We start from the raw sequence: 27,834 nt of genomic DNA, 5'->3' as shown, positions 1-27,834 counted from the left end.
AACCCCCTGTCAAAGGGCTGAGTCCTTGGTCGTCATACAAGCGGCAAGTTCACCCAACTTTTGTCACAAGAATATTATGAATTAGTTGCCCTTCTCAAAGCACTTTACAAACACTCACGCATTAAGCCTCACACAACATCGTTGTGGGTTAGGTATCAGACCCTCATCAGAGATGGGGAGACCGAGACGGAGAGGTTAGGTGACTTGTCCATGTAAGCAGTGGAGCCACAAATAGAACCCTGGAGTCCTGACTCCCAGTGTCCCCCCTGCTCTAACCACTGGAAAATACCCCTCTTCCACAGCTGGGAATAGTATAATTAATTATCACATAATGCAGTAATGCCTCAACCAGGGAGGGGCCTAGGGTGACCAGATGTCCCAATTTTATAGGGACAGTCCCAATATTCAGGGCTTTGTCTTATATAGGCGCCTATTACCCCCCACCCCATCCTGATTTTTCACACTTGCTGTCTGGTCACCCTAGAGGGGCCCCATTGTGCTAAGTACTGGATAAACATATAGTAAATGACGGTCCTGAAGAGCACAGCACCCAGGAATCCTGACTCCCAATCCCCGCTCCTACTCTGTCCATTAGACTGCCCTCCACCACGGCAGGGAATAGAACCCAGGCATCCTGACTCTGCTCTAACCACTAGAGAGACAACCCTGCTGTACTAAGAGGTGATTATAAAGAGAATAAGTTCCGTCCTGTGAGCGCTTCTGCAGAGCTATCCTAGGGAGGACCCCACACTTCTGCTTCCCTCCCACACTGACTGTGCTGTGACTTGACTGTCACTGGGCTGTATCTGATAATTACAGTTACTCTGTAATTATCATCTTCTGATTTCTCTTTGTTAAGGTTTGTTGGGAAGAGAGAACGAAAGGCTTTGGCAGCGCTGTGGAGTTGCAGATACCAGAGTGTGGAGGCACCTGGATTCAGGATAAGGTGGACATACCATTTTTGCTGCAATGTTTAACCAATCCCCCATCAAAACATTATAAAAACGATCAAGCAGTGTCACGTTTTCCAATGCAATGCCGGGGGTTTCTCCCATATCCCCCGCACACACACTGTCTGGTACTGGAGCAACCAGACGCAAGTTAAAATATGCAAAGATGCTAATTTAAAAGTACAGGTGAGTGAGGAAAGAGTGAGAGTCTCAAAAAGCTATTGTTATTGAAATGAGACAGTGCACCGGGAGCGGTTGTAATGGGGAGAGGTGGTGCGGGTTGGAAAGACTGGGAAGTTGAGAGACTGTAGGGGAAATGGAGAAGAAAGAGAGTGTGACTGATGGAGGATAGGGAGAAGCAGAGGAACCTCTTTCCCCTGAAACCAGGGGTCTGACTCTTTCCTCCACTCCCTGCATACAAAGGACTCAGACTGGAGTCAGCTGCCGCAGAAAATGCACCTTTCGCCGACAACAGCGATAAGCAACAGGTGTGGTGAAGCTGAACACGGCCTAAGTGCAAGTGGAGAAAGGACCGAAGCGTGTTCTGCACCGGTTCAGAACCCGTGGTTCTGCCCCAAATGCAGGACCAAACCCTTAGCACACAGCATCCTACAGCAATGAGCCAAAGCACTACAGCCTGGTACAGCCTTTGGGCCCATTACTGCAGACTACTGCAGCCTGAAAGCTCCAATCCAATGGGCCATGGATTTGTATTGGCTGGAAGATAACATGCCTGAGCCAGAGCGATGAAGAAGAGAGACACCTCCTCACAGCTGAACTGGTGCCTATTTACTCAACTTCCCAGAGAGGAGCAGGAGAGCATGGCAACAACACCACCTTTCTGCCTTAGCATCCCAACTTCCTAACACCCAGAAACTTGTTCTAAACACTCCCCTCGAGCTGGCAGTCAGGACTCCTGGGTTACCCGCCCTAAACTCTAGACCATCTTCCCTTCCCATAGCCAGGAACAGAACCCAGGTGTCCTAGCTGCCTGTTCCCTGCTAAGTCTCAGGGGATGGCTATCTGTAGCACAAGCAAACAGATGTGAGCGAGGGGGCTGGGGAAAAGGCCAGGATCAAGGTGTCTTGTAAAGCAACTCTTCTCTACCCCCCCTACACTAAGGCTTCACAAGAGAAGTCTGTCTCCACAGTTAAAGGCTGACAGGATAGGTAGGGCTGTCACACCCATGAAGCTGATAGCATTACCCAGCCCTGCCTGCTTGAATGAACAATCATGCAGGCAGCAGTCCCTCTGGTTTGCTGCATTTTCTGTGTCACTTTAGTAGCCCAGGAGAGTGAAAGCATTTGCTTAGCCACAGGACTGGGAGAAGTAGCAGTAGGGCAAACTCCCCCACTTCCCCTCCTAAATGGGTTGAGAGGCAAGGTCAGTCTCAGGGGCCTGTTCAAGGCCATGGTTTCCCAGAGGAAGCTACTGACGACTATGACAAGGGAGTTTTCTTTTTCCTAGGAACTACACTGAGACCCACCAAACTCATTTGACATAAGGCACCCAACAGACATCAACCACTTCCATTCACTACCAACCTGGGCTGGCCCTGGGTTTGAACCCGTGGACTCAAGGTGAAAAGCACCATCCCCCCAAGCCATCCAGTCCCCTAAAAAGTCACTCTTCTGAGTATATCAGAGAAACAAAGGAAGACACCAACATACTTGCTAATACATACATACAAACTCCTTCCCAGCCAGAGGGGTAGCAATTCCTCTTCTCCTCCCTCCCCTGTATGCACACTCCCCAGAAACTGGGCCATTTGCTGCAGACCTCTCTCTGCCATATCCCGTCTCCCCGCCCCGACTCCCTCTCCTGATCCCTTTTCAATCCAGCACACTGGAGGTGAAGGGAGTGATCTTCTCCAGTGATATATCCATCTCGCACTCCACATGGACCACGGCTGGCAAGATGGCGTTGGCATGGTTGTTGTGGGAGGTCTTGGAGATCTGCGACACTTTGTCAAAAGTCAGCTCATTGTCTTCTGCCTGCAGGGTGGCATGGGGGAGAAGGTGCGGGTCGCTGAGAGTCACCACGTCCTTCTGGTAGGTGGTATCATGGTGGTAGGAGACCAGCTCGTTGCTGAAATTCACCGTCTCCACCGCATTGCTGGGGCAGAGACGGCCGCAGGCCAGGATGGTGGCAAAGGCCCTCCTGAAGTCAGCATTGAAAGCGTAGATGATGGGGTTGAGGGAGGAGTTGGCCCAGCCGAACCAGACAAAGATGTTGAAGACTGTCTCGCTGACACAGGGCAGCTCCCCGGGATCGTGCAGGCCAAGGTCGCAGAAGGGCACCATGCAGTTGAGCACGAAGAAGGGCAGCCAGCAGAAGACGAAGACTCCCATGATGATGGAGAGGGTCTTGAGGACTTTGGTCTCCTTCTTGAAAGAGTTCTTCAGGGAGGCCTCGTGGGGGCAGTCATTGCTGTGGCAGTTCTGGGCATGCTCCACAGCTCTCTCCAGAGAGGAGATCCTGCGGATCTGCCGCTGAGCGATGCGGAAGATCCTGGTGTACGTGACGATCATGATGGCGACGGGGATGTAGAAGCTGATGAGGGATGAGGAGATGGCATAGGTCCTGTTGAGGCTGGAGTCACAGTTCTCCTCTGAGCCCTGTGTGGAGTTGGAGCCGGGTTCCTGCTGGGCAAGGAGCTCACTGGCTTTGTGCCACCTCAGCTGCACAGGGATGAAGGAGATCAAAATGGAGAGCAGCCAAGCCACCCCAATCATGATGAAAGCCACTCGCTGGGTCATCTTCCTCTCGTAGCGGAAGGGGCTGGAGATGGCCCAGTACCGGTCCATGCTGATAATGCACAGGTTGAGGATGGAGGCTGTGGAGCACATGATGTCAAAGGCCACCCAGACATCACAGAAGCCCCTGAAAGGCCAGAAGCCGGCCACCTCAGCGACTGCCTTCCACGGCATCACCAGCACGGCCACAAACAGGTCGGAGACAGCCAGCGAGATGACGAAGAAGTTGGTGACCTTGGAGCGCAGGTGCCGGAACTTGATCACAGCCACGCACACCAGGGTGTTGCCCAGCAAGGTAGAGAGGATGAGGAAGAAGAGCAGGGCAGCCATCGCCACCCGCAAGGACAGCTCCGAGTTGTCCTCCTCCACCCAACTTGTCCTGCTGAGGGTGTCATTGATCATCTCCAGCCCATCTCCCCCTCCTAGCAGGTAAAGCCCATCCATGAGTTCCCTTTGTCCTGCTGTCCCCAGAGATCTCACTGGTGCTACGTCCCCATCGGCACACAAACTGCCTCCTCTTTATTCCTCCTCTTGCATCTCAGAAGCACAAACTGCGACCCTTCCAGCTCTTGAACTCTGACAAGCGCGGCTAGATCCCCGGTCACAAGTGCTCCAACCTTTCGCTCCTTTCCAAGTCTCCTGCAGGCAGCCTGGCATCTTTCCCCCACCACTTTTCTTCTTATGCAGCCTGCCGCTCACAAAGAGCCAGTCCTCACCTCCTGCTCTCGTGTGGGGTGGGTGGGCTCAACTGCAATCTTCCCTCCCCCTCCTCTCGCAAGGGGCTCATCAGCTGTTGCAAATCCATCGCTTGTAGAATCCCTGTCAATCCCTTTTGTACTGGCCAGGGTGGGACTTGCTGCTGGGTCGGGTGCAAGGGGGAGTTTGGGGATCACTCTCTGCTGTTGCTGCTAGATGCTCGCTGCTTCTCAGCTCAGACACCCAGCTGCTCTGCTGCCGCTGTTCTTTCCTCCCTTGCTAATTTGCTCCAGATTTTACACAGGTGAGATCCCCTCCTTCTCCATGCACTGACCCCCTACTCTCCAATCTCTGCCCTTTTAGTCCTGAGATATTGGGGGCATGGGGTTTGGGACTTTTCTGCAGAGATTGGGGAAGGGGTTGGATTTAGAGAAGGAAGGGAAACAGGCAACAGGGGCGGGGAGAGGGATGAGATGATGAGCAATCAGACAGGGTTGAGAAGATCTGGGAGGCTTAGATGACATTTATTGATAGGTTGGGAGTTCGATAGGTGGGAATCCAACTCATTCTGATCCTCCCAGTAGGAGGCAGCATGGTCTAGTGACTAGGGTACTGGGCCAGGAGACCTAGGTTCTGTTCCCACGGGTTTGCTGTGTGACCTTAGGCAAGTCATTTCCCCTCTCTGTGCATCAGTTTTCCCATCTGTAAATAGTGGATAATGACACTTGCCTTCCTTTGTAAAATGTTTCAGGATCGATAGATGAAAAGCGCTGTATAAAGAGTTCCTTGCTATTGCAGTATAATCTCTCCAAAGTCCTCTTCCTCCGATCATGGAGTGAGGGCAGGGCTGTACACAACTGTCTTTATCTGAAGGGGGTCTAAAGTAAAGAATAATAGGTGTAGAATATTGTTTTAATGAGGACTTTTGTACCAGGACTCAATTTGTCCAATTTTAATAAAGTGAGATAAACACGCTTCTATTCCCAACTAGGTGTTTTCTTTATTAGGGCAATCCTTGTATTAGGGCTTGGGGGCAGGGGGTGTGCTACAACTCCAACGGTCTAGGCCCATGGAGTGGTATACAGAAAGCAAAGAACTTTTTCATGTTAGTACAAAATCTAAATGCCAGCCCCTATTCCAGACTGATTAACAGGCCCTTGCGTAGCCAATGGTCAGTACAAGGAAATCTGACCCTTGAGTCTACGGGTTATTCCTTCTGTGGAGGAGATGCAGTGACCAACTGTCACTATTCCTCCCCTTCTTGTGGTGCTGGGGCAGTTACAGAGGAGAGTTCAGTGATCTCAGTTTATTATCCTATCTACAGTACCGCTGGGTAAACGCAGGGCTGAACTCCCTTGGGACTCCTTTATTAAGAATCAGGACTGACCCATTCACGTGCAGTTTAGTCTTCAAGTTCATGGGCCATTTCCACCACCCCTGCAACTCCACTGACTTCAACAAAGTTATACCAAGGGTCACTTTGGCCCAGTAGGCTGGAGCCTTCATCGCAGGAGAAGGTGAATGGCAGCAAATATGGTTTAGATCTTAGGAACCACTGAATTTTTCAGGGAAAACTAGGTACCATCCTAAAGAATCTTCATCCCTTTATATGCATTTTACCTGTGGGCCACATGTTCTGTCTCTCCCTAGGATTCTTTCTGCACTGAATCACATAGTCTGTCCCCAAAGAAGGCTCAAAAGACCACTGACCTTTGCTCCTTAGGGATTTCTCCGGGGCTAAATTTCCTGGGGAAAGAGCTCTCAAGATTAACCTACTTTGGAGAAACTCTTCACTGGCAAACTTGCCAAGAAACAAGCAGCAAAACCCTTCCAAGACACACACGCCCAAGAAATCAGCCCCACTCAGCACTAAACTCGCTAATTACCCAGCTCTTTGCTGTAATACAACACAGTGCAATGACCTTAACCCTTCCCGGCATGGTGCACCCTTTCTAAATGAAGCAGCAGTCAATCATCTTGAAACAACCCAAGCCTATTGTCTGTTTTGGTTTCATTAGCTTTACCCTGCCCCATGCATTGTATAATCTCAGATTTCAGTCTGAACAGACACTACCCCAGAACTACTTGTGGCTGCTGTCTTCAAGGCTGTTCATAGGTGACACCCACTCTCTCTGATCTAGCCAAGAAAGTGATTCTGTTTTCATCATGAAGAAAATATTTTTCTTCTTTAATCAATTCCATGGCACAGCATCCCCTCTGAATGAGCTCTTTAAAGAAACTAACTAAATACATTACAGTAACAGCTTGCAAGAGCTTCATTTGTCTCATTAAGTTCTATTGCCTTCCAGCAGGTTCCTGCCAACTATTTATACCTAGAAGGTGTGTTTGCTCTTTAAAACTTTTACTAGCGCCTTTGAAATGGTCAGACCTTTTACTTGCCAATCAATGGCGATATGAAAATGGACGAAGGCATTTCAGCACAGAAGGGAGAGTGGGTAATGTAAAGCAACAAGAGACTTCGACTCCTGGCCAAGGACATACAAACACAGGAAAGCGCTTCTATGCTTCAAGCTAATGCACTAAGTGCATGAGATTGGGGATATTAGGCATTGATGCAGCTTCTCGTGATGCTGAGCATTAGCCCGAAGCGTTACCATTCTATGCATAGGCACCTTTTGACACTGCAGGTCATTTTTACCATGTTGGATCTGAAAGGACATTCATCTCAATGCTCTCTACGCAGAGCACGTGGATTTCAAAAGTTCTCATTGTTGGACATAGGGTAGGCACACGCTTGCTCCTGGAAGTCAGTCACCTAGTGTTACATAGTCATAAGTCTCAACCCAAAGTTGCATTCTGTCCCTCGCTTAGGTCAGAATCAGTGCCTCAAGATGCCTACAAGCAAGACCACTGCAAGCCAGGACATGGTCATATCTCACAAGCTATATAGGCCAGTCCTTGGATGGGAAGCATTCCAGGAAAACTTAGGCACTGCAGGAGGTGGGGTTGATGATTCTTTCATGGAGAAGGGGGCATTCTTCATAAGAACATAAGAGTGGTCGTACTGGGTCAGACCCAAGGTCTATCTAGCCCATTAGCCTGTCTTCCAACAGTGGCCAATGCCAGGTGCCCCAGAGGGAATGAAAAGAACAGGGAATCATCAAGTGATCCATCCTATCACCCATTCCCAGCTTCTGGCAAACAGAGGCTAGGGACACCATCCCTGGCCATCCTGGCTAATAACCACTGAGGGACCTATCCTCCACGAAATTATCTAGTTCTTTTTTGAACCCTGTTATAGTCCTTCCTTTTAAGTTAGTTCCTTACCAATGCTTCAGCATGGTGCTATGGAACAGCCTTTTGCTTAAGACATAAAATCACGGTTCTGTACCTCAGACTGCAGAACTAATGTTCATTATAATTCCTCTGATCCTTTTTGAAAGAGAAAGTTGTTAACCCTGCTGTCATGACCAAATTGGAGCTTAGGTAATTACATTCTGCCCATCTGAAATTCTTCCTGCAATTTCTGTTGGATGCGATATCCTTTGCTTCCTACACTAAACTGGTATGTAAGGTTGCATCATTAAACAGCTGCTGATCCATCTGAGAAGTAGCTGCATTTCAGTGAAGTGAGCACTGTGTAAATATTTTGCAAAGCACTTTGGTAAGAAACCATTCTATTTTGGTGGCAAGTCATTCTTTCGCACTTCTGTATTTAATATCTTTCCCTTCCCAGCAACAGGGTGCTCTCTCTAAATTACCTCTCTACTATTTTCCCCCTTCTTTTTCACAGCCACATCTTTCAGCTTTCTTTCCATTCAGTCATCTTGATTACTTTCCCACTCAAGAGTCAAAGCATGAAAATTACAAGCCACTTCAAGTAACGCACCAGCTGCTCAGATTTAACTATTAAATGCCTCTTCCAGCCCTTCAGAACAATAGTCTCTCTGGCATGTTTTACACGCACTTGCAATGGGGATATATACAGCAACTTCTCCATGCCTTGCCTCTCACAGAAGGGAATTATCCTGTCTGGGAGTTGGGTACTCTGCTGCCTAAGTCCCTACAGAAAGGATCTAGAACTACTGGCTGTCAGCAAAGTCTCAGCTGTCATTATAGGGTCAGGCAGCGTACAAGTAACTTAGAATGCAACATGGGAACCAAACAACTGTCTTCCCCTGCGAAAGGTATGCAATAGAGGGCCAGTATCCACAGCAGAGACGCAATAACCCCTTGCCCTGCTAATGCAGAATACAGCATTCAGTTCCAGGCATCGTCAAAAAAATGGGGAGAGAAGTTGGGAATGTAGAGAACAAGGAAGACTCTAGTTACTTTCTAGGACGGACAATACAGGAATCAGTGGTTGCTATTCCAAATGTTAACCCTTAATTTAAAATCAATAAGGGAAAGTCATAGATCATCAAAGAGTAGGAGAGAATGATTGATGAAGATTAATCCAATAAAGCAGGTAATAACTGAACAGGGACTCAGACAGGGACTGTATAAGCATCCAAATGAGATCAATAACCAAGCACAGTCATTTACGGTGATCTAAGGGGACATAACAAAAGGAAGCTGAAGAAAGGAACGTTTACATGGATCCTCTAAATGTTGAGCAGGGAGGTCTATTAGATTGTGGGATAGTGTCCTTGGTGAAAGTCCCAACATTTTATAAAATGGAAAAACGTGGGAAAAGGAAAAACGTGGGAAAGAAGAAGGAAAAACGTGGGAAAGAAGAGGCAGAAAGGATGGCGTACCCTGAAGAGCAAAGAGACAGCTTTTAAATCAAACAGCTTTTAAAGCCAACGCTCACGAACACGCCAGGGCTCCTGAACCACAAGCCAGCAGGGCTGTCTCCCTCACTGAAAGCAACTGCCTGTTTTAATTTAGACGCAGTACAGAGCACTAGCTGCTCTTTCCTACGGAGGTCATGTTGTGGGTACATCCAACAGCCGGGTACATGGATTATCCATCACTCTGTTTTTGAAGTCAAACCACTGTCAGCTGCCCATTTATGTTTAGTGAGCCATCTTTCCATCATAGGTGTTGGAAGCACCATGGGAGCAGCATTAATAATGTGATCCATCTCAGAGATAATGCGAGAGAGAAACTGGCAGCACAATGGACGTTTCTGGTTTTTTTCCCTCTTTATTACACAGCAGGTAGAAAAAACAGCAACCGTTTCCCCTTTCTCTTTACATAGGAAAGGAACACGGAGATTAAAATGATTTAGTATGATTGTGTTTGCGGCCCATGTGACTTGCTAACCCCTCGCACCATGCCCTCCACAGGGGGTGGGTCTCCACTCAGGAACAGTAATGGTATTTGTGCGGGGGAGTAGAAGAGAAGCTGGCTGTGTTCAGATGCAGCAGACTGTAGACACTTCGCTGGTAGTTCTCTCCCCGCTCTCCTGGAGTTGGGCGAGGTCCAGTGCCCCTTCCCCTGTTCATTACTCCATGACCCATTATTACTATTCATCCAGACCGCCCTCCACCTGGCTTGAGCAATGGAGAGCCACTGGTACAGGAGGCAGGATAGGGCTAACACCCAACAAGCAGACATTGACTCAAATGTGGGGACAGAAGTAGGAGACCAGTTACAAATGTACACACCCCTAGTCCACCCTATAGCCTTCTTTCCTGGGGTCAGACTACACTTGGTACTCACCACTGGGGCACAGTGTCTGGGGCACAGTGCTCCCATCCGAAGCCAGGACACACAAGAGCACAGTTGGAAGCACCTGCCTCGCCTAAAGCAGCTAATCCAGCCATGCTAGATGCAACTGGAAGCAAGACAGATCAGACTTACCCTCTTCCATGTATGTGAGAAGCATAGTAAAAGTGACCTGCAAAGAGGAATTGCACTTCTCCCTAATGAACAAAGGCAGCTCCTAAAGTTTATTTCCTTCTGCTTGTCTTTTTACATTAGAAATTCAGTTCTTCTCTAGGACAACTGGTGTCCTAGCGAAATTATGACATCTCAAGACTGCAAACTTAAAAGAGATGATTGTTAGACTGTTTAATGAGCTGTTTTACTGTTAATACCTCTATCTAAGGAACACTTTGGAAAAGGATACAAAATCCCCACCCATTCAGTGATGGTCTAAAAAGCTCAAATGAGCCATCCCTGTGACTCCCCAGAAGTTCTCCAGCAAAGGCAGGGAAGACTTAAGCTTGAGCTATCTGTTATTTCTACAAGTAAAAAACAAGCAGAAACTTAACACTGCTGGCCTTTATCATCATGCAGCCTAAAAAGCAACATCTTCATTTTAAAAATCGTTTGCAGGTCTCCTTTCAAGGCCTTAGTGTATTACAAAGAGAGGAGTAACTTTCATTTTGTGCTGGCAATTGCTGCCCCCTAGTGGCAACACGTCTCATACACTAAAACAGTTATTGGTCTCGACCACAATCGTGCAAATACAAACGAGGAAAGATAGATAGTACGATCAACATGTGTGTAAGCTTGCTGCAGATAGATGAGTGTCAAGAACAGTACCTATGTTACGTGCCAAATGTTTTACACAACCACACAAACAGCCAGAGGTCAAGCAGCTGTGATCCTACTGCGTTTCAGGTTCTCCTCAACGCTGGCCATAGCAAAACAGACGGTTATGAAGTAGGAGAGCTCAGGAATTGTAATCCTGCAGGGAAGACAGAGCTCATTGGCAAGAGTGAACATCGTAGGCGACTTGGGATAACAAGTCAAACTGAGACCAGTGTAGATACGGACACTAAAGAGACGACAGCAACACCAGCTAGGATCAGTTCCAGAAAGGGTGGATTGTCATGGCAGTAGATCCTGTCGTTTAGCAAAGTGATATCCAGTAAAGAGGGGGCATTAGCCCACACTCCAAAAGTTACTTTTTAAAGTTATGGTCACTAGTTAAGCAAGCTTAAGACAACTTCTCAAATTACAGCAGCAGGTCGCTGTTAGAGACCCAGTCCCAGAGCTCTTTTGGGTTCAGAGTATGTAGAAGCAGTCTTTTGTGCCAAACCTACAAATGAAGAAGCAACAGAGAAGAAAAGTGAGCGTTTAGCAGCAGAATGGGTCAAAGAAAGACCAACTATATCCTAAGTCCTGAAGACAGACACAGGCAAAAAGTAACTAAGCCCCCCATACTTTGTAAATCCATAGTGGTTTCTTGACACTTAAATAGCATACCACCTAGGGTTTGCCCTCAGATGTAAAGGATACTAACCCGCATGGTTTAGGACATAGGAAAGTTACTAACTGCTCAAAGACATGAAGAAAATTCTATGGGCAGGTCATTCAATCATCAGAAGATTTCATGCCTTCCTCTGAAGCTTCTGATATTTACTACTTTTCGAGATTAGAGGCACAACTGATTTGATCCAGTCTGTTAAGGTTAATTAAAAAAAAAAAAAAAGGAATTAAGTCACTCATTATTACTAGGTGAAGCTGAGACTGGTGGCCAATTTAAGCATCTGTATCACCGACATGAAAAGACGAGGGGATGCAGGGCCTAGAAGAACACAAAGAGGGCCTGCAGCATATTCAAGGACCTGGCAGATAAACTGTTTTAGCTATGGGCCTATCAATATTTATAAAATGGACCAAAACACACTTTTACAACAACGACACACACAGATGGCTCCACCCAGTTCTTCAGAGTGCTTTGCTTTCAGAAGGAGTTAACTACCTGGAAAACAGTTTCCACTAGCTATTAAAGTAGGAGAACTCTCTGTTTCACCGTAAATGGGAGTAGGCCTGCTCAGAGAAGGGTGTCCTCTCTCTGTGATAATATAATGCTGGATTCACAGCCAAGGAGACTATAGTCATTTAGCCACAGAATAGGGATGACATGGGCAGGGGTAGAATATGCTTACCCCCCCACCCTGCAGCACCCCTCTAATAGGGCAACCCTTGAAACCTCACTGACAGAGGTTTCGAGGTAACTACGCTTTCCTGGTCCATATCGTGCTTAGCCTCTGTGCCAAGACTGCCAGGTGGTGCTAATTTACGGCAAAGCGGTGAATTTGTAGAGCAGGACATTTGACTGTTAGCATGTGGACAGAGAGCCACCACCTCTTGATATGTGGTTGGCTTTGATCCCAGTAGTAGGCCACCAGCTAAGATTGTTTGCTGATACATACGTCCATTGTCCTTCTCCAACTCTGCTTCAAGCTCAGTATCAGAGATGCTGGGAAGCAGAGGCTTCTGGGGAACAGGAGGCAGGTCCACAGGCTCTTTAGTGGAGTCCCGGAGGAGACTATCCAGTTCCTTCTCAAGTTCCTCACTGTCAACCTCTGCTAGGGTAAAGAACAAACAAATCAATCTCTGGAGGAATTAAACAAACCCTCATAGCACAGGAAATGGGCTGGAAGACCATATAAGCAAAACATCCCTGTGGGCAAGGAAGGTATTGTAGCAGGAGAGTGCTGCAAGGACAATCCTACATCACTGGAAGAGCTGCTCACTCACGGCTGGACACTAAGCCAAATGTCACAGCCCTATCAAAGGGGACGTTACACTTGAGAACCTGAGCCTGAAAAGCTCCTGCCAACTCGTCTTTTACCTGGTGGTTTGCACAGATTCCTGTTCATGTAAGAAAACTTAACACTGACTTTACAAGTCAAGTTCAGAACAAGGACTAATGTCCCAGTTTCAGCCTCCACCAAAGTTACTTCAAGCCAGAAAGAGAACCACTGCAACTCTCCTATTCTCCAAAACCATGAGCAGCGCTGCATGCGTCTTCCTCAGACAGGGACCTCATGCCACAGGGCAGAAGGAGTTGAAAGTTCAACACCTAGGACTGGGGTGGGAAGCCTCTGTCTGCTAAAGGTAGTAGGGGCTGATACATCCTAACCTCAGTCAGAGGGTATCACTGCTGAAGCCTGTGTGTGGTGGAGGGTCTGGGGGCGGGGAAGTGTTTTGGAAGAGACAGATAGCAACACAGGGAGGTGCTGTAAAGATAAACCAGGAAGAAAGAAAGACATTTCTAAAGCTAAGAGTGTCCATCCAAAAAAGAGACTAAACTACTCACTAGTTTACAGCCTCAACCTTGGAGGACCGCCAGTAGTTCTAGGAGCTTGTATGTTTGGAGGAGTCCAACTGCAAGCTGGCTCCCATTCCCAGTTCTCCATCTACCTAACACTAAGTCCTGCCATGAGTGCAGGGGACTGGACTAGATGACCTCTCGAGGTCCCTTCCAGTCCTATGACTCTACCTGTTGAGTCACTTGCAATCAGTGATCAGATACCAGGAGACTACCTGTAAATGCTTTCTCCCTCTACAAGGCACCAGTAGAGCAGAGGACTCTGAAGGGCTGAGAACAACTGCCTATTCTCAGAGAACAGCCACTGGCAAGTACCTGAATGGTGTGTGGGGGGCGGGCGGGGGGGCGGGGGAAGGAGAGGAGGAGAGAAGAGGAGGGAAAGCCCACAAAATGGATGAACTCACCCAAGCCATTGATTGACATTCCTGCCAGAGCCTGAACGACTTCGTCCTGGGTGTCACAAAGCTGGAAGAGAATTAACAGTACATGGCTGTGCAACAAAGCCCTTCGAGTAGTTTTGACCGCAGTTAGACGCTACACAAATGAGCGCTGTAAGAGATCAGAGAGCATCTACCAGCACTTAAAGTGCTAATATCGCAGGTATTTTAAGGACAAAGAAGTAACATGGAAGTAAGTTGTATGGATCCTACAGCCCAAGAGACATGCAGAGCATAAGGGCAAAACAGTATCAGAAGCCTCATGTCTACCGCCTGGGAAATGTGCCTAGTACATTCACCCACTGTTTCCCTATCGGTTCTTATATGCCACCATCATCTCACAATACCTCCTGAATCTGATCCACCAGGTTCTCTGCCTTCTCCACAGTGACATCTTTCATGGACAGTTTCAGAGCTCCTACTCCAGCCTGATAGGCATTGAACACCTTAATAAGGAGAAAAGAAAGGTATGTTACTTCTGTTAGGAATGTGTTCCTTAGACTACACTAGCAAAGCAAACTTGAGCAGCAACATGAACGTATGAAGCGAGAGGTGGAAGAAGCACACTACCATCTGATCTGTCTGAGAAGCATATATACGATCCAAGATGCCCTGAACTGCATCCAGCTTGGAAAGGAGCTCTTCGATCCGCCGCTCTGTCCTTCGCTTGGACTTCAAACATCTCAGTGCCTGGGAACATACACACAACCTTGGATCAGAAATCAGGCAGCATCCCAAAAAAGTCCCTTCTTAAAACAAGTATTCCAGTGCAGCAAAGCACACGCCTTGGGCTGACGTTAGGACTGAGATGCCCTCAAACTCTCCTCAGCATCCTCCTCCAGACCACAATGTTTGCATGATGTGACACCATGTGAATCAAGCCCCTCTGCCATAGCAGTAGGTTTTGCAGGTCTCAGAACGGTCTTGGCATGCAACATTGAAACTCAGCAGTTGCCCATCTCGTATCACAGTTCCAAGACCACAGCTTCCCAAGCAGAACAGGCAGGGTCAGGGTATACTTACCAACTGCTTTTTGCCAGCTCTACAAGCGCTCCGGGCATCTTCTTTACACCTGCAAGGACAGAGGGCAAGGAGACGCTCAAGCCTATAAGCGGGAGGGGGTCATGAAACAGCTGTGATATTCTCCACCCCATCCTCCCCTCTACCACTGTTCAGCCACTTGCAACTGACTCGCTTAGATCCAGCGCACCCCATAAACCACTCCACCACTTTCCAGGATGCCTAGTAGGAAATGATACAAAGTATTCTGGGGTGCATCCAAGGACAACACATGGCAAGTGGCTGACTGTGGAGAGACAGGGTAAAATGAGTGGGCAACCCTGGGTTACCATACTTCGTTCCCCATGCACCCAACAGGCAAATAAGAGGCATTTCTTACCTTTTTTTTTTCTTCTTGTAACTGTGTGAAAAAAGTCCCTCAGCAACACATTATACATGCACTAAGGGCCAGGTCACAAGCAAAGTTTTTTCCCCAGAGCTGAAGGACGGACGGATGGACACACACACCCATTACCTCTCTGCTTCCTGGGAAAGGGACTCCACCTTCTGTGATAGCAGCTGCTCACTCTGCATTAGCTGATAGACCCCGATGTCCACATCATTCACTGGGGATACTTTGGCATGCAGACCTCGGGCAAACTTAACTATCTAAAGGAGGAGCAGCAAATTACTGAATTGCCAGACTGTAGGATTTGTGTTCTCACAAGCCGGAATCTCTAGAGCAACATCTACACCAAGAAAGCAAGACTTCTTCCTTAAAAAAATAAAAGGCTGTGTAAACTCTGCCATCACAGTTCCCTGTTCAGCTTTGGGCCCGTAATACTAAAAAGATCACTGGTAAACTAGAGTCTAAAGAAAGGGCAATGCCAGCTTGTGCTATAATCCAGTAAAATATCACATCTGAGCCACGTTAGCATGCAGCCACGATGCCTCAAAGGAATGCCCAGAAACTGCCGTGGTGTTGGGTAATTCCATGGGGGCATTCTTCTTTTGGACTCAACACCAATTACTTAGTGTTTGTGCCGCACTTTGAATATGTGACGTGACCAAGTATTACTACTATCTAAACTGTGCCCCTGCATAATATTAGCGGGCACTACACAGCTGAAGGTGTCATCATTCAGATTAGATGTAAAACTGACATCAAAACCACTTACAGTCATCAGAAAGCCTATGGTATAGCCCACCCCACAAGAGCTGTAGTATTAACCCCAGTGCTGTGGCCAAATTACAGCTGGAAAGATTACATTCAACCACTCCAAAATGCATCTTCAACTGGTTACAGTGTTCTCCTTTTTTTCCTGTCCTAGACCACTGGGTAGTGTTTCTGGAAGAACACCAAGTAACCCGGGTCTATATCTTGCCTATCAGCTTCTAAAGTGTAGAATTCTTTGGAGTGAACAGCCCTATATATTTACAAGATTGTTTGGGGAGTGGAATTTAGACCCTTCATTTAGTGAACACTCCAAACCCTCAGCCCCGCACCACCAGCTTATGATAAAGGGGAAAAACCATTTCTTCCTGTACACATACAAGGTGAATGGCTAATGGAAGACACTGGCATTTACCCATAAAAATTAGTGCCCTGTCAGCCAAACAGAATGCAAGACAGGAATGGGATCACACTTTCTCTAAGTAAGAATGGCCCTACTGGGTCAGACCAAGGGTCCATCTAGCCCGGTATCCTGTCTTCCGACAGCGGCCAGTGCCTGGTGCCGCAGAGGGAATGAACAGAACAGGTAAACATCAAGTGATCCATCTTCCGTCACTCATTCCCAGCTTCTGGCAAACAGAGGCAAGGGACGCCATTGACGGACTTATCATCCATGAATTTATCTAGTTCTTTTTTGAACCCTGTTATGGTCTTGGCCTTCATAACATCCTCTGGCAAGGAGTTCCATAGGTTGACTGTGCGTTGCGTGAAGAAATACTTCCTTTTATTTGTTTTAAACCTGCTGCCTATTAATTTCATTTGGTGACCCCTAGTTCTTGTGTTATGAGAAGGAGCAAACTCAACACTTCCTTATCTAAAATCATGACTGGTATCGAGAAAGTGTAGACTTCAATCACATCTCCCCTTAGCCGTCTCTTTTCCAAGCTCAAAAGTGCCAGTCTTATTAATCTCTCCTCACATGGAAGCCATTCCATACCCCTAGTAATTTTTGCTGCCCTTTTCTGAACCTTTTCCAATTCCAATCCATCTTTTTTGGATTGGGGCGACCACATCTGCACCCAGTATTCAAGATGTGGGCGAACCATGGATTTATATAGAGACAACATGATATTTTCTGTCCTATTATCTATCCCTTCCTTAATTATTCCCAGCATTCTGTTTGCTTTTTTGACTGACGCTGCACATTGAGTGGATGTTTTCAGAGAACTAGCCACAATGACTCCAAGATCTCTTTCTTGAGTGGTAACAGCTAATTTAGACCCCATCGTTTTATACATAAAATGGGGTGATGCTTCCCAACGTGCATTCCTTTGCATTTATCAACATTAAATTTCATCTGCCATTCTGCACCTTCTCTCTATTCTGCTCCATGACCGTGACCCTCTTTTCCTTCTGCAGCTGGAGCAGCAGTAGATAGAATGTCCTCTCATCCGGACATATGCTGGCACAGAGTGAACGCAATTCTGAGAGGACAACAACAGGGTGGGAAGAGAGTGCAGAATTCTGATAGAGGCGATACACTTCCTCTGCCTTTTCCTGAAGGAAAGGAACAAAACTGTTAGCGTGCATTGGGATCCCTTTCTTATTACTGCAATGGGTGCCAATCTGACATCTCTGTGCCAATGTAGATTTCATACACAGGTGAAGAGTCACAACAGCATTGTATCATGGCCCACACAAGCCATGTATATCAATTCAAGAATATTTTACCAGCAAATCTACACATAATGTATAGCTCACATGTCTTAACTCATAACATAGCGACAATAGCATGGTGTAGAGATATGAGCACAGGAATGGGAGCCAGAAGCTGTGGAGTAGTAATCCCAAGTGAGGCAAGTCACTTCACCTCTCCCCCATCTGTAAAATGGGGATAACACACCTAACCTCACAGGAATACTAAGGGTTTATGTTTCATTTTTAAAAAGCACCATGCCCTTATCAGCTTTCATATCCATTCCAAACTAATGTGTTTACACTCCTATGTCTCCTCCTCTGCCAATCAAATTCTCTCTGTATTCTCTTCCCAGAGGCTTATAAGTTACCTGGTATCATAGCTCTGGTCTAGAACTTTGGGGAAAGGTGACTTTTGTATTTTAGGAGGTCTGTGGGTATATTTTATTTATTGCATATGTTACACAGTAATGTTTCTAAAAGTCCCAGGGCTAAAAGTGGACTATGAAAGTTAAATTAAAAGAACTGTTTATAAAATTTAAAAAAAGGGAAAGTTTGTAATTCTTTAAGAACAGCATTGCTAATGGAGTATAGGAGAATCACTTGTTCCCTCAGTTCCTGAGGAAGCGGAACTGCAAGCTTCCTGTTTCCTCTGCCAAAGCATATACCAAAATAAGCAACAGACTCTGCATGGTGAGTAAGCCATTCCATAGCCCTTTCTATGCTTCTCAAAGGTTTTCCTTTTTGACTTCGTCCCAACTCAAACATTTTTTTTAAATTTCAACTTGATCAGTGAAGCCATTTTTTCCACATGTAACACAAAATACATGTCCCTTTTCAAAATGAAAGACACATTTAAACTTGAAATCTTTAAAGAGTTGAATGCAGTATCATGAATTCCATCTGCCCCTGAATCCCACAGTGAACGTTTGAGGCTTTACGGTCACTTTTTTTTTTTAAAACCGTTTATTTACGGATGCTGTTTAAATGCCCCATTCTCATATGGGACACTGACTATCCAGGAAACAACCGTGCAACTCTACACTGAATGCTGTCAAGTGCACAGTGCAAACAAGTTGAACAGAGAAAAGAATTCTCTATAATCCCAGTGAGTTATAAACTTTTAATCTGCTGCTTGTAATTAAAATAGGTAACAAAAGTTCAGAAAGATGTGTGATTTTTTTTTAGTTGATTTTTCACTTCAAACTCTTATTTTTTAGTTCAGCTAACTCAAGGACATAGGGCCAACTAAAGGAATCAGATGCAGTGCCACTTAGGCCAAATGGGGCAACACTGATTTACACCAGTTGAGAATCTGCCTCTATTTTTAAACGTCAAAAGTTGCCATAAACAAGGGCCATTCACAGGTTTGGCGACGCACGTATAATCATGACTGAAAAGTGTATAAACGCTGCTTCAATTTAATTTTAAAGTTGCATGTGTAAATTCAATGAAGACAAGAGATACTGGATGGACAGTCCCTGACACTTATGTATGTATCTATAGAACAGATGGTGCTCAGACAGTAATCCGCAGGCTTGCACACATACTGTACTGAAAAAAATATATATACCTCAAACTTAACTTGGAGGAGGCCCTTTTTAAATGTAAGAGAAGAGTGGCCTCACAGCAGAGACTAACAACTCTGCTCGTGTGTTATGATGCACTGTCATTCACGAGAAAATGAACTGAAAACCCATCAACTCATTTTACAGAAGTCATTTAACGGCCATTACACTGATATCTGAACATATATGTAGAGGAGAAGGGCTCTATGTCCCAACTATGAGCCATTCAACCCCCCTCCCTTCTCTTGGGTTTTTGAATGTATGTGAGTAGAGATGAAGGTCTCTTATTCAACTCTGACCCTTTCCTGTTAATCTGGGGAAATCTTTATAATGTGATTCAAGGAAAACCCATCTCAACACCCTCCCCACACATACACATATTCCATCCTCATAACAGGGGTAACCAGAGAAAGCTCCAGACAGTGAAACGTTCACCTGAAGTAGCTCCACAAAAATCAGCACTTCCTCCTCCTCAGGCACTTTACTGTCACCCAGCACACTCGACAGGGTCCATTTCAGGGGCTTCAGAATGAAGATTCCCACACCCCACGAGATCCAGCTGCTGTCTACACTGGCTATGAAATCTGACTCCCTCTGCAGTTTGCCACGTCTGAAGAGAGTAAGAAATACAAGAATTAGAAATGGACGTGGCAACCCAGTCCCCACTGTGCAGATGGAATCATCAGTGCATGCAGAGATCTCTGTGGAGAATCATCTTTAGCAGTAACATTTCCCCAGCACAGAACATATAAGTTGGTTCACAATTCCAGTAGATTTCACAAGATTGTCTAACTGAGGGATTATTTGGACATCAATTTGAAATCTCAATTTAAAATAAAAGTGTATGTACAGTACAATATAAAAATGCTCAAAAACGACTACTGTATTTCCAGTTTATTTACTTTGTGCTTTTGACAGAATTTATACACAATGGTTTACTATAAAATCTTCCCTGTAGTCATTTTCCTTTCTTATTTGTGTGGGGATTTTCCACACTGCAAATTTATAGAAAGTAGTTCAAGGGACTTCCTCTGCCTACACATCCTCTTGCAACTTTGCTGATTTTACAAATATTTTCCTATGTTGTTCTCTCACTTTACCATGTGAAAATAAGAGAGACACACACACACACAAAGGAAACTGGCTGCAGTGAAGCTCTTATAGTGATTGTGCATTTGACAATATGCATAAAGTACATAAACTGGAAACACAAATCATTTTCTTCTCTGATTTACTCCAGACATGACCATTTTGTGTGTGATTTATAACATCAGTAGGTAAAAGATTTTCCGATTGGCATAAAATGTGCAGCGTGTTCCTTAAGTATTTTCAAAGGGGAACAATCTCAGTGCTGTTGCTCCCTACGCTGGATAGAGCCTTTGAAAAAGCAAAAAGTTACCTCCAGTGCCCAAGCAGCTTCTACAGCACCAAACCTAATTCTCCTCTCCAGAGGCCTGTGGCACACTGGCCTCCCAGCACCCACTACAATGTGGCCCCACTGCACTTTCACAGAAAGCAGCCTTCCCAGTGTCCCTAAGCATATTGCTCCCTATGCCCACTAACTCCTTCTGCCTCAAGCACCCTTTATGAACCTTTCCTGCTACCCATTTGTTTCCAGCACCCAAGCTTCCCAGTGAACCCTAGCATACTGCTCCCTATCACCCTTTCAGCCCAGTGCCCCCTCTGATCCATGCCCATCAGTACTCCACAACTCCTACCACCTTTCCCACCGTAATGCCCCAACGTTCTGTGCCCAGCACACCCTAGTGATCACCGGCATATTACCCCCTCGGCGTCCCACATCCCTCCCAGCATTTCCTTGCACCCAAGGACACCCAGCATACCATGCACCCTAGTGCTCCATGTCCCTTGCCTCCCTGAACCCCAAACCCACCAGGATATTGCTCTCGCTACTACCACATGCCCTCTGCACTCCTATGACTTGCATCTCCAGTAACGCCCCAGAAAACTGTCCTCTCTAAATGCCCCACACGCTGCACCTCCAGGAACCCCCAGCATATTGCTCCAGTACCCCACCCCTGCGCCCTGCACCTAGTGACCCCCAGTCACCTCCAGAGACCCCCACCATATTGCTCCCAGTACCCCACCCCTGCGCCCTGCACCTAGTGACCCCCAGTCACCTCCAGAGACCCCCATCATATTGCTCCCAGTACCCCACCCCTGCGCCCTGCACCTAGTGACCCCCAGTCACCTCCAGAGACCCCCCAGCATATTGCTCCCAGTACCCCACCCCTGCGCCCTGCACCTAGTGACCCCCACGCACCCCCAGCATATTGCTCCCAGTACCCCACCCCTGTACCTGCACCTAGTGGCCCCCAGGCACCCCCAGAGACCCCCAGCATACTGCCCTGCCTTAATGCCCCAAGCGCCCCACACCACCTGCGCCCCGCCCCCGGCTCTCCCCCCAGCCCCGCCCCGGTACCTGAGCAGCTCGCGCAGCACGGTGCCCAGCCCCAGCGGGACGCTGCCGCGGCGCTCGAAGGCCTGCTGTAGCTCCCGCAGGCAGGTCCGCACCGCCCCGCGGCGGCGGCCCCGGCCCAGCACCAGCTCGGCCCAGAAGCCCATCTTGCTGTCCCACTCGGTGCTGTTCACCTCCCGGCTCTGCTTGAAGGCCGAGAACAGGAAGGCCATACGCTCCTCGTCCGACTCCCACTCCGGGGGCAGGGCCCCCTCCGGGGCCGGCCCGGGAAGCGCCTCCGCCGGCGAGCACATCTACGCGAGCCCCCGGCTCCCAACGCGGCCTAGCCTCCCCCTTCGCCCAGCCGCGGCCCGTAGCCCCTCACTACCGGGCAGCAGCACGGCGCATGCGCCGCCGCCCCAGCCCCGTTTGTGAGGCCTTCCCGCGCATGCGCCATGCGGCTGACTGGCGGGCCGGGCAAAGTTTTCTTCCCGAAATGCATTGCGGGAGCTGGGATGGGGGGGCAGAGGGACCTTTTTCCCGCCCCTGTGTGGCTGCTGGGGGTGCCAGTGCCACCCCCAACATGGGACCCCCCCCCCCAAATATCCATGCCAGCATCATGCTGCAAGGAGAAAGCTGTGTGTGGTAACCCCATGACATCACGGTGCTTCAGAATGACATCATCATGTCCGAGCACGGTGACATGACATCACACCAGCACGTCACCGCCATACCTCGGGCGGGGTGGGGCGGTCTCCACACGTGTCACAGGGCAGGGCATGGGAATGGCGTCACGGTGTGCCGGGCCTCATCAAGTCACTGTGACATCACGACGTTCCCAAATGACACCCTGTCACCTCAGAACGTGGGGTGGGGATGCCACATGATGCACTTCAGCGCGGCCCGGCAAAACAACACGTCCCATCAGTCTGAGGCGTGCTGAAAGGTCACAGCATACTGAGGTTGTCTTAAAATGTCAGCTCACTCCATCCAACCGGCGTCACGCCATGGCACAACAGGATCACGCATCATCATTACCACTTTGGGTCAAAATGCCTTCACAGCGTGAAATAACATGTCCCAATATCACGTAGCTAGGTCCAAACTGGCATCAATCACACAGTATCAGAATATGGTGTATTCAAACGTTATCACATCATATCATTAGCTTTGGTTGAAGTTTCACATCACCTCAAATCATGGAGAAAGTCCAGAGAAGAGCAACAAAAATGATGAAAGGTCTAGAAAACATGACCTATGAGGGACGATTGAAAAAAATTGGGTTTGTTTAGTCTGGAAAAGAGAAGATTGAGAGGGGACATGATAACAGTTTTCAAGTATATAGGTTGTTACAAGGAAGAGGGAGAAAAATTGTTCTTAACCTCTGAGGATAGGACAAGAAACAGTGGGCTTAAACTGCAGCCAGGGAGGTTTAGGTTGGACATTAGGAAAAACTTCCTGTCAGGGGGGTTAAGCACTGGAATAAATTGCCTAGGGAGGTTGTAGAAGCTCCATCATTGGAGATTTTTAAGAGCAGGTTAGACAAACACCTGTTAGGGATGGTCTAGATAATACTTAGTCCTGCCATGAGTGCAGGGGCCTTGACTAAATGACCTCTCAAGGTCCCTTCCAGTCCTATGATTCTATGGCATCATAATATATTGTGACACTATCACCACATTACCTCTGGGGGGGGTCAAGTGTCATCCAACTTGCAAAGCATCATCCTCACAACATAATGAAGAAAAATTCCTCATTATTATTATTATTACTTAATTTCATTTATCCTACAGTAGCACCCAAATGCAGCAATCAGATAGGTGGTCCCATTGTGCTGAATGCTGGAATAAAAAAGGAGAGATTGTCTTGACGCATCATAATCAATTCACAACACAATGTAATAATACTTAGCTCTTATATAGCACTTTTCATCAGTAGATCTCAGAGCACGTCAATCTTTAATATATTTCTTCTCACAACATCCCTGTAAGGTAGGGAAGTGCTATTATCCCCATTTACAGCTAGAGAACTGAGACTAAGTAACTTTCTCAAGGTTATACAGGAAGTCTGTAGCAGATCAGGAATTGAACCCTGATTGCCCAGATCTTAGACTAGTGCCCCAACCACTGGATCATCCTTCCTCATCAGGATGTGCCAAACATCCCTATCTAGGATTAAAATGTCATCTTGTCACATTGAAACTTCATCGCAAAAGAGCAAAGCCCCATCACATTGTACAAAAAGGTATCACTTTAACCAAACGGTCATGATGTTGTGCAATGCAAGATCACCCCACTGAGCGGCAATGTCATTGCATCAGGTCACTGTGTGATCACGGTTGTCATGGTGAAAAACTAAATAAAGACTTCTGTATTTTGTGCTCGTCTAACAGAACAATTTTATGCAATTGAGCCATTGACCGAAGACTAGGTGTTTCTCATGACAAAAAAATGTCGATCAGTAAATATACAATCTAAGGCCAATCATAATCTGTGGGAGTTGCTGAAGGTGTCTTCATTTGAAAAGTATTTATCCAATCAAGGAAACCCTGCCAGCTAGCTGTATGAAACAGCAATTTTCAAGGCAATCTACCTATGCATGTGCATTTTACAGCTCTATGAAAAATTCTCTCTTCAGCAGAAAGCTCAGCTCAACTTTAATTGGGGAAGTTGCAACTGCTGCTCTATTATGTGTCTAATCTATCATATTTCTAAGGCACCTATCAAAGTGATATCTAAACAGACAGCTCTGAAGTAGCCAAACATTTACTGTGCACAAAGGGCTCTTTGAATCAATGCTGTTATTTCCTTTCAGAAGCAGGTGTTCACTACAACTGTTTGTTTCTTCTCACTGGTCAGTGGGAACTCAGTGCCGCTATAAGCAAAGTATGCCTCCTGTACAAATGTACATAACTAGACTTCCTAGCTCCTTTTAGTTTGCCCCATAGAGGTAGATCTCTTCCACATTTGGGACATATCTCCTATTCCCCAGCCAATTTCTACAGCTGTCACTGTCACCCCACTAGCTTCTCCTGCACCTCCTCAGAGTGTGCTCCACCAGTTTGTTCCTCTCCCTTCTAAACAGAGTGACCAGATGTCCCTATTTTATAGGGACAGTCCTGATATTTGGGTCTTTTTCTTCTATAGGTGCCTATTACTCCCCACCCCCTGTCCCGATTTTTCACACTTGCTGTCTGGTCACTCTACTTCTAAAGCACATGGCTGGAGCAGGGAACTGAATGAAGTGTGTGAGGAGGGCAGAAGTATGCATTGCTATATTGCTCTTTTTCACATGCAAGGTCTTGCTTTACTTGTGTTCGGCTTCCCTTTTTTGCCCACGTGCACCAGAGAGTCCTGAGGACTGGCTTGTCGGAGAGGAGTGAAAGTTCCACATGGATCTCCTGCTGATAATAGCCCACCTTAATTGATTAGTCTCATTACAGTTGGTATGGCAACACCCATTTTTTCATGTTCTCTGTGTATATATATCTTCCGACTGTATTTTCCACTGCATGCATCCGATGAAGCCCACAAAAAGCTTATGCCCAAATAAATGTGTTAGTCTCTAAAGTGCCACAAGTACTCCTCCTTTTGAGAAACATTTCCTTTAATATTCCTTATCCACCCGCTACCCATTACAGGGCCTGATCCCCTCAGATTTCTGCATAAAGAGTGTGCCAAGCGTGCAGGGGGTCTGAGGCCATCCTGGGCCCAATTATCTGCTGATGCCACTCCACTGAAGTCAGTGGAATTATGCCACTAGAAAATGTGGCCCTTTTTTCTTCCCAGCATGCTTGTCAGAGCTGAAAAATTTCTTCTCCAGCTGGAAATGTCAGCGGAAACCTTGTGAGAGTCCTGTGGTTCCAATCAAAGGAAACCATCTACCAGAGCACGAACAGCAGTTTCTTAAAACAATAGCCCTATGATGGATGGAAAGATAGTCTTCTGGGAAAAAACCTAGCAGGTGGTCCCCGGAGTCCTGATTCTAAGTTGTCTGGATGCTTCCAGAGCAGGAAGCCCTTTGTCACCTGATCGCACAGAGATCCAAAAGGCAGCATACTAAGTGAGCCTGCCCCCACAACCTTGGGGATCGTCCAAAGGAAGCGAAGCTGCTTGGCAAGACCTTCCTTATACACCCAGACCCTGCAGCCAAACCAGAGCTTTTTTGCGTCACAGACTAAAGCCCTGCTCATTTATTTCTCAGAAAACGTTCTACTGCTGAAGGGTGGCAGCTTGACAGCTTTGCCCTCTGAAGTCCTCTGCTTCCTCACAGAACAGTCACAGCACAAACTGACGCAGGGCATGTTTCCAGTGCAGTGTCCCTCAGTCCTGATCTGGAGGGACTCCTGCGCTGGAATGCACCCCTGTACTCATACCTTAGCCACTGTTGTAATAATCTTGGTACAAGGTATGCCTGGTGAGGTATCGTTTGAAAACTCGTAACTTGCTGATCAGTAGGATCATGGTAAAAATGTGTGCAGTAGCATTGTGTGTAAAGTTATAAATTCCCCCCTGTACAATGTTAAAAATATATATGTTCAGACTCACATTGCACCAAATTGGTCAAACAGACCTGTCTTGAACAAAGGAGTGTATACTCATCTTAATTTGCATTTAAGCAGTAAACAGAGTCATCAAGCAGAAAGGGGGAAGGGAGAAAACAAAGAAAGCTCACACAGGTGGAAAAAACCCAGCAGGGAACATCCTTCCACACGGACTCTTTGTCTCCGGATTCTCAGCTGGAAATGCTTTCCAAAGGGGAACTGAAATTATAAAAAGGAGCGACAAACACCCCAAGGGACCCCTCTCTGTCTCACTATCCACCTCACCCTTTGCACCCGAGAAGACAAACGAAGCAGACGTCGGACTTGGGGGAGAGGTCCTGACCTCGAGGTTGGTCAGTAATACTGCTGGAAGCATATGTAGAGAAACTTTGCTTGAATCTAATATAGTTTGTTAAGTTAGGCACGAGAAAGCTTTTTATCCTTATTTTTCATGTAACCATTTCTGAATCTTATGCCTCATGGCTTGTACTCACTTAAAATCTCTCTCTTTGGAGTTAATAAACTTGTTTTATCGAATCCAGTGTGTCTCTGTCTCTCGCTCTCTCTGCATTAAAGATTGCAGTTGCTCTTGGTTTTGCTTCACAGCAGAAGGGCAACAAATAGCAGAACCACAACTTGGTTTGAAAACGGAATTCTCCTTTTCTAACCAGTCATAGCGGCAGACACGTTCTGATGTAGCTGCCAATCTGTACTGAATTCAGGACACATTCACTTGTTGCATACAGGGTTGTGGTTACAGAGATATCATAAGCAAGAGGAACAGAAATTCTTTTATAGGTGTGAGTTTATTTGCTTTTCTCTGTGGTTGTTTAGATTTTACAAGACCATAAAACTATTTAAACTGAGGACGTAAAAAGAACCTGGCAAAGCTCTAAGAAAGTAAAAAACCAACCACCCCACCCCACCCAGCTCATGGCACACTGGCTCCACCTCTGCACCCCTCCCATCGAACCTGGGTTCCATTGTGCTCAGCAGTGCTTTTGGCAAGATGACGAGGTGAATTCTAGAAGTTTTGTGCAGCTCCATATGTGAGATTTCTAGATCGTAAGAGAAAGTCACTCATTTGCCTCACTTGGCTTCAATGAGACCATTCCTGTTCTTAAAGTTATGTGTGAATTATTATTTATTCATATCACAGCAGCACACAGCAAGGCAAGACCGGTGCCTCATTGTACCAGGCGCTGTACAAACACACAGTGAGACAGTCACAGCCTCGAAGAGCTTACCATTTAAATAGATGAGACAGACGAGGGGAAATACAGACACAATGCGATTTGCTCAAAGTCACCCAGGGGCTTAATGGCAGAGGTAGGAATTGAACTCACATCTCCTGAGACCCAAATCAGTGTCTTAACCACTGGATCACACTATCTTGTCCATAATCTGGTGGATCAAGGCCTTTGAAATGGCCTCTCACTGGCAAGAAATGTCTCCTATAGAACTGTACAGGACTACCAGTCCTTCCACCCCGGGGCAGGCCTGTAGCTAGGTAAAAAGATATGAAGTTTAGGAAGAGATGGGTCCCACCTCCCCTGCTCAATATATATATATAAATATATATAAACACTGAACAGGGTCACCAGTGATCCTCCCCTGAAC

At 46.8% G+C, this 27,834-nt stretch overlaps 2 protein-coding genes across 9 annotated transcripts; both read right to left on the bottom strand.

Annotated features, from left to right (window-relative positions):
• Nucleotides 1-773: 773 nt before the first annotated feature.
• LOC102945580 (D(1) dopamine receptor) lies at nucleotides 774-7,517 on the bottom strand. The gene has a single exon (XM_043536263.1). It carries the CDS (start codon nucleotides 4,148-4,150, stop codon nucleotides 2,783-2,785), a length of 1,368 nt encoding a protein of 455 aa, XP_043392198.1. The 5' UTR covers nucleotides 4,151-7,517; the 3' UTR covers nucleotides 774-2,782.
• A 1,978-nt stretch (nucleotides 7,518-9,495) lies between these two features.
• On the bottom strand, nucleotides 9,496-26,920 carry CHMP7 (charged multivesicular body protein 7). 8 transcript variants are annotated; one of them, XM_043536270.1, is made up of 12 exons: nucleotides 26,500-26,908; nucleotides 23,356-23,512; nucleotides 22,406-22,926; nucleotides 19,688-19,862; nucleotides 17,361-17,546; nucleotides 15,351-15,484; nucleotides 14,840-14,888; nucleotides 14,387-14,506; nucleotides 14,164-14,262; nucleotides 13,784-13,844; nucleotides 12,478-12,630; nucleotides 9,496-11,357 (listed from the first exon to the last, which is right to left on the bottom strand). In XM_043536270.1, exons 3-12 carry the CDS (start codon nucleotides 22,450-22,452, stop codon nucleotides 11,293-11,295), a joined length of 1,089 nt encoding a protein of 362 aa, XP_043392205.1. In that variant the 5' UTR covers nucleotides 22,453-22,926; nucleotides 23,356-23,512; nucleotides 26,500-26,908; the 3' UTR covers nucleotides 9,496-11,292. The 8 variants fall into 8 exon arrangements, with proteins under 8 accessions (XP_043392205.1, XP_037742493.1, XP_037742494.1 ...); XM_043536269.1 differs by having other exon boundaries at nucleotides 11,330-11,720; nucleotides 12,478-12,633; nucleotides 26,500-26,920; XM_037886565.2 differs by lacking the exons at nucleotides 22,406-22,926; nucleotides 23,356-23,512; nucleotides 26,500-26,908 and adding an exon at nucleotides 21,696-22,218 and having other exon boundaries at nucleotides 12,478-12,633.
• Nucleotides 26,921-27,834: the final 914 nt, after the last annotated feature.

Source organism: Chelonia mydas, chromosome 26 (genome assembly GCF_015237465.2).
Source record: "Chelonia mydas isolate rCheMyd1 chromosome 26, rCheMyd1.pri.v2, whole genome shotgun sequence".
NCBI lineage: Eukaryota > Metazoa > Chordata > Testudines > Cheloniidae > Chelonia > Chelonia mydas.
This window is presented reverse-complemented; position numbering and strand designations above follow the sequence as displayed.

Excerpts from the sequence above, each read along its gene's own strand:
- CHMP7 (XM_043536264.1), bottom strand. The coding sequence starts at position 21,985 with ATGTGCTCGCCGGCGGAGGCGCTTCCCGGGCCGGCCCCGGAGGGGGCC. Across the intron at positions 17,547-19,687 it reads TTTTTGTGGAGCTACTTCAG|GAAAAGGCAGAGGAAGTGTA; the intron begins GTGAACGTTTCA and ends CCTTTCCTTCAG. Across the intron at positions 14,263-14,386 it reads CTTCTCAGACAGATCAGATG|GTGTTCAATGCCTATCAGGC; the intron begins GTAGTGTGCTTC and ends CTCCTTATTAAG.
- LOC102945580 (XM_043536263.1), bottom strand. The coding sequence starts at position 4,150 with ATGGATGGGCTTTACCTGCTAGGAGGGGGAGATGGGCTGGAGATGATC.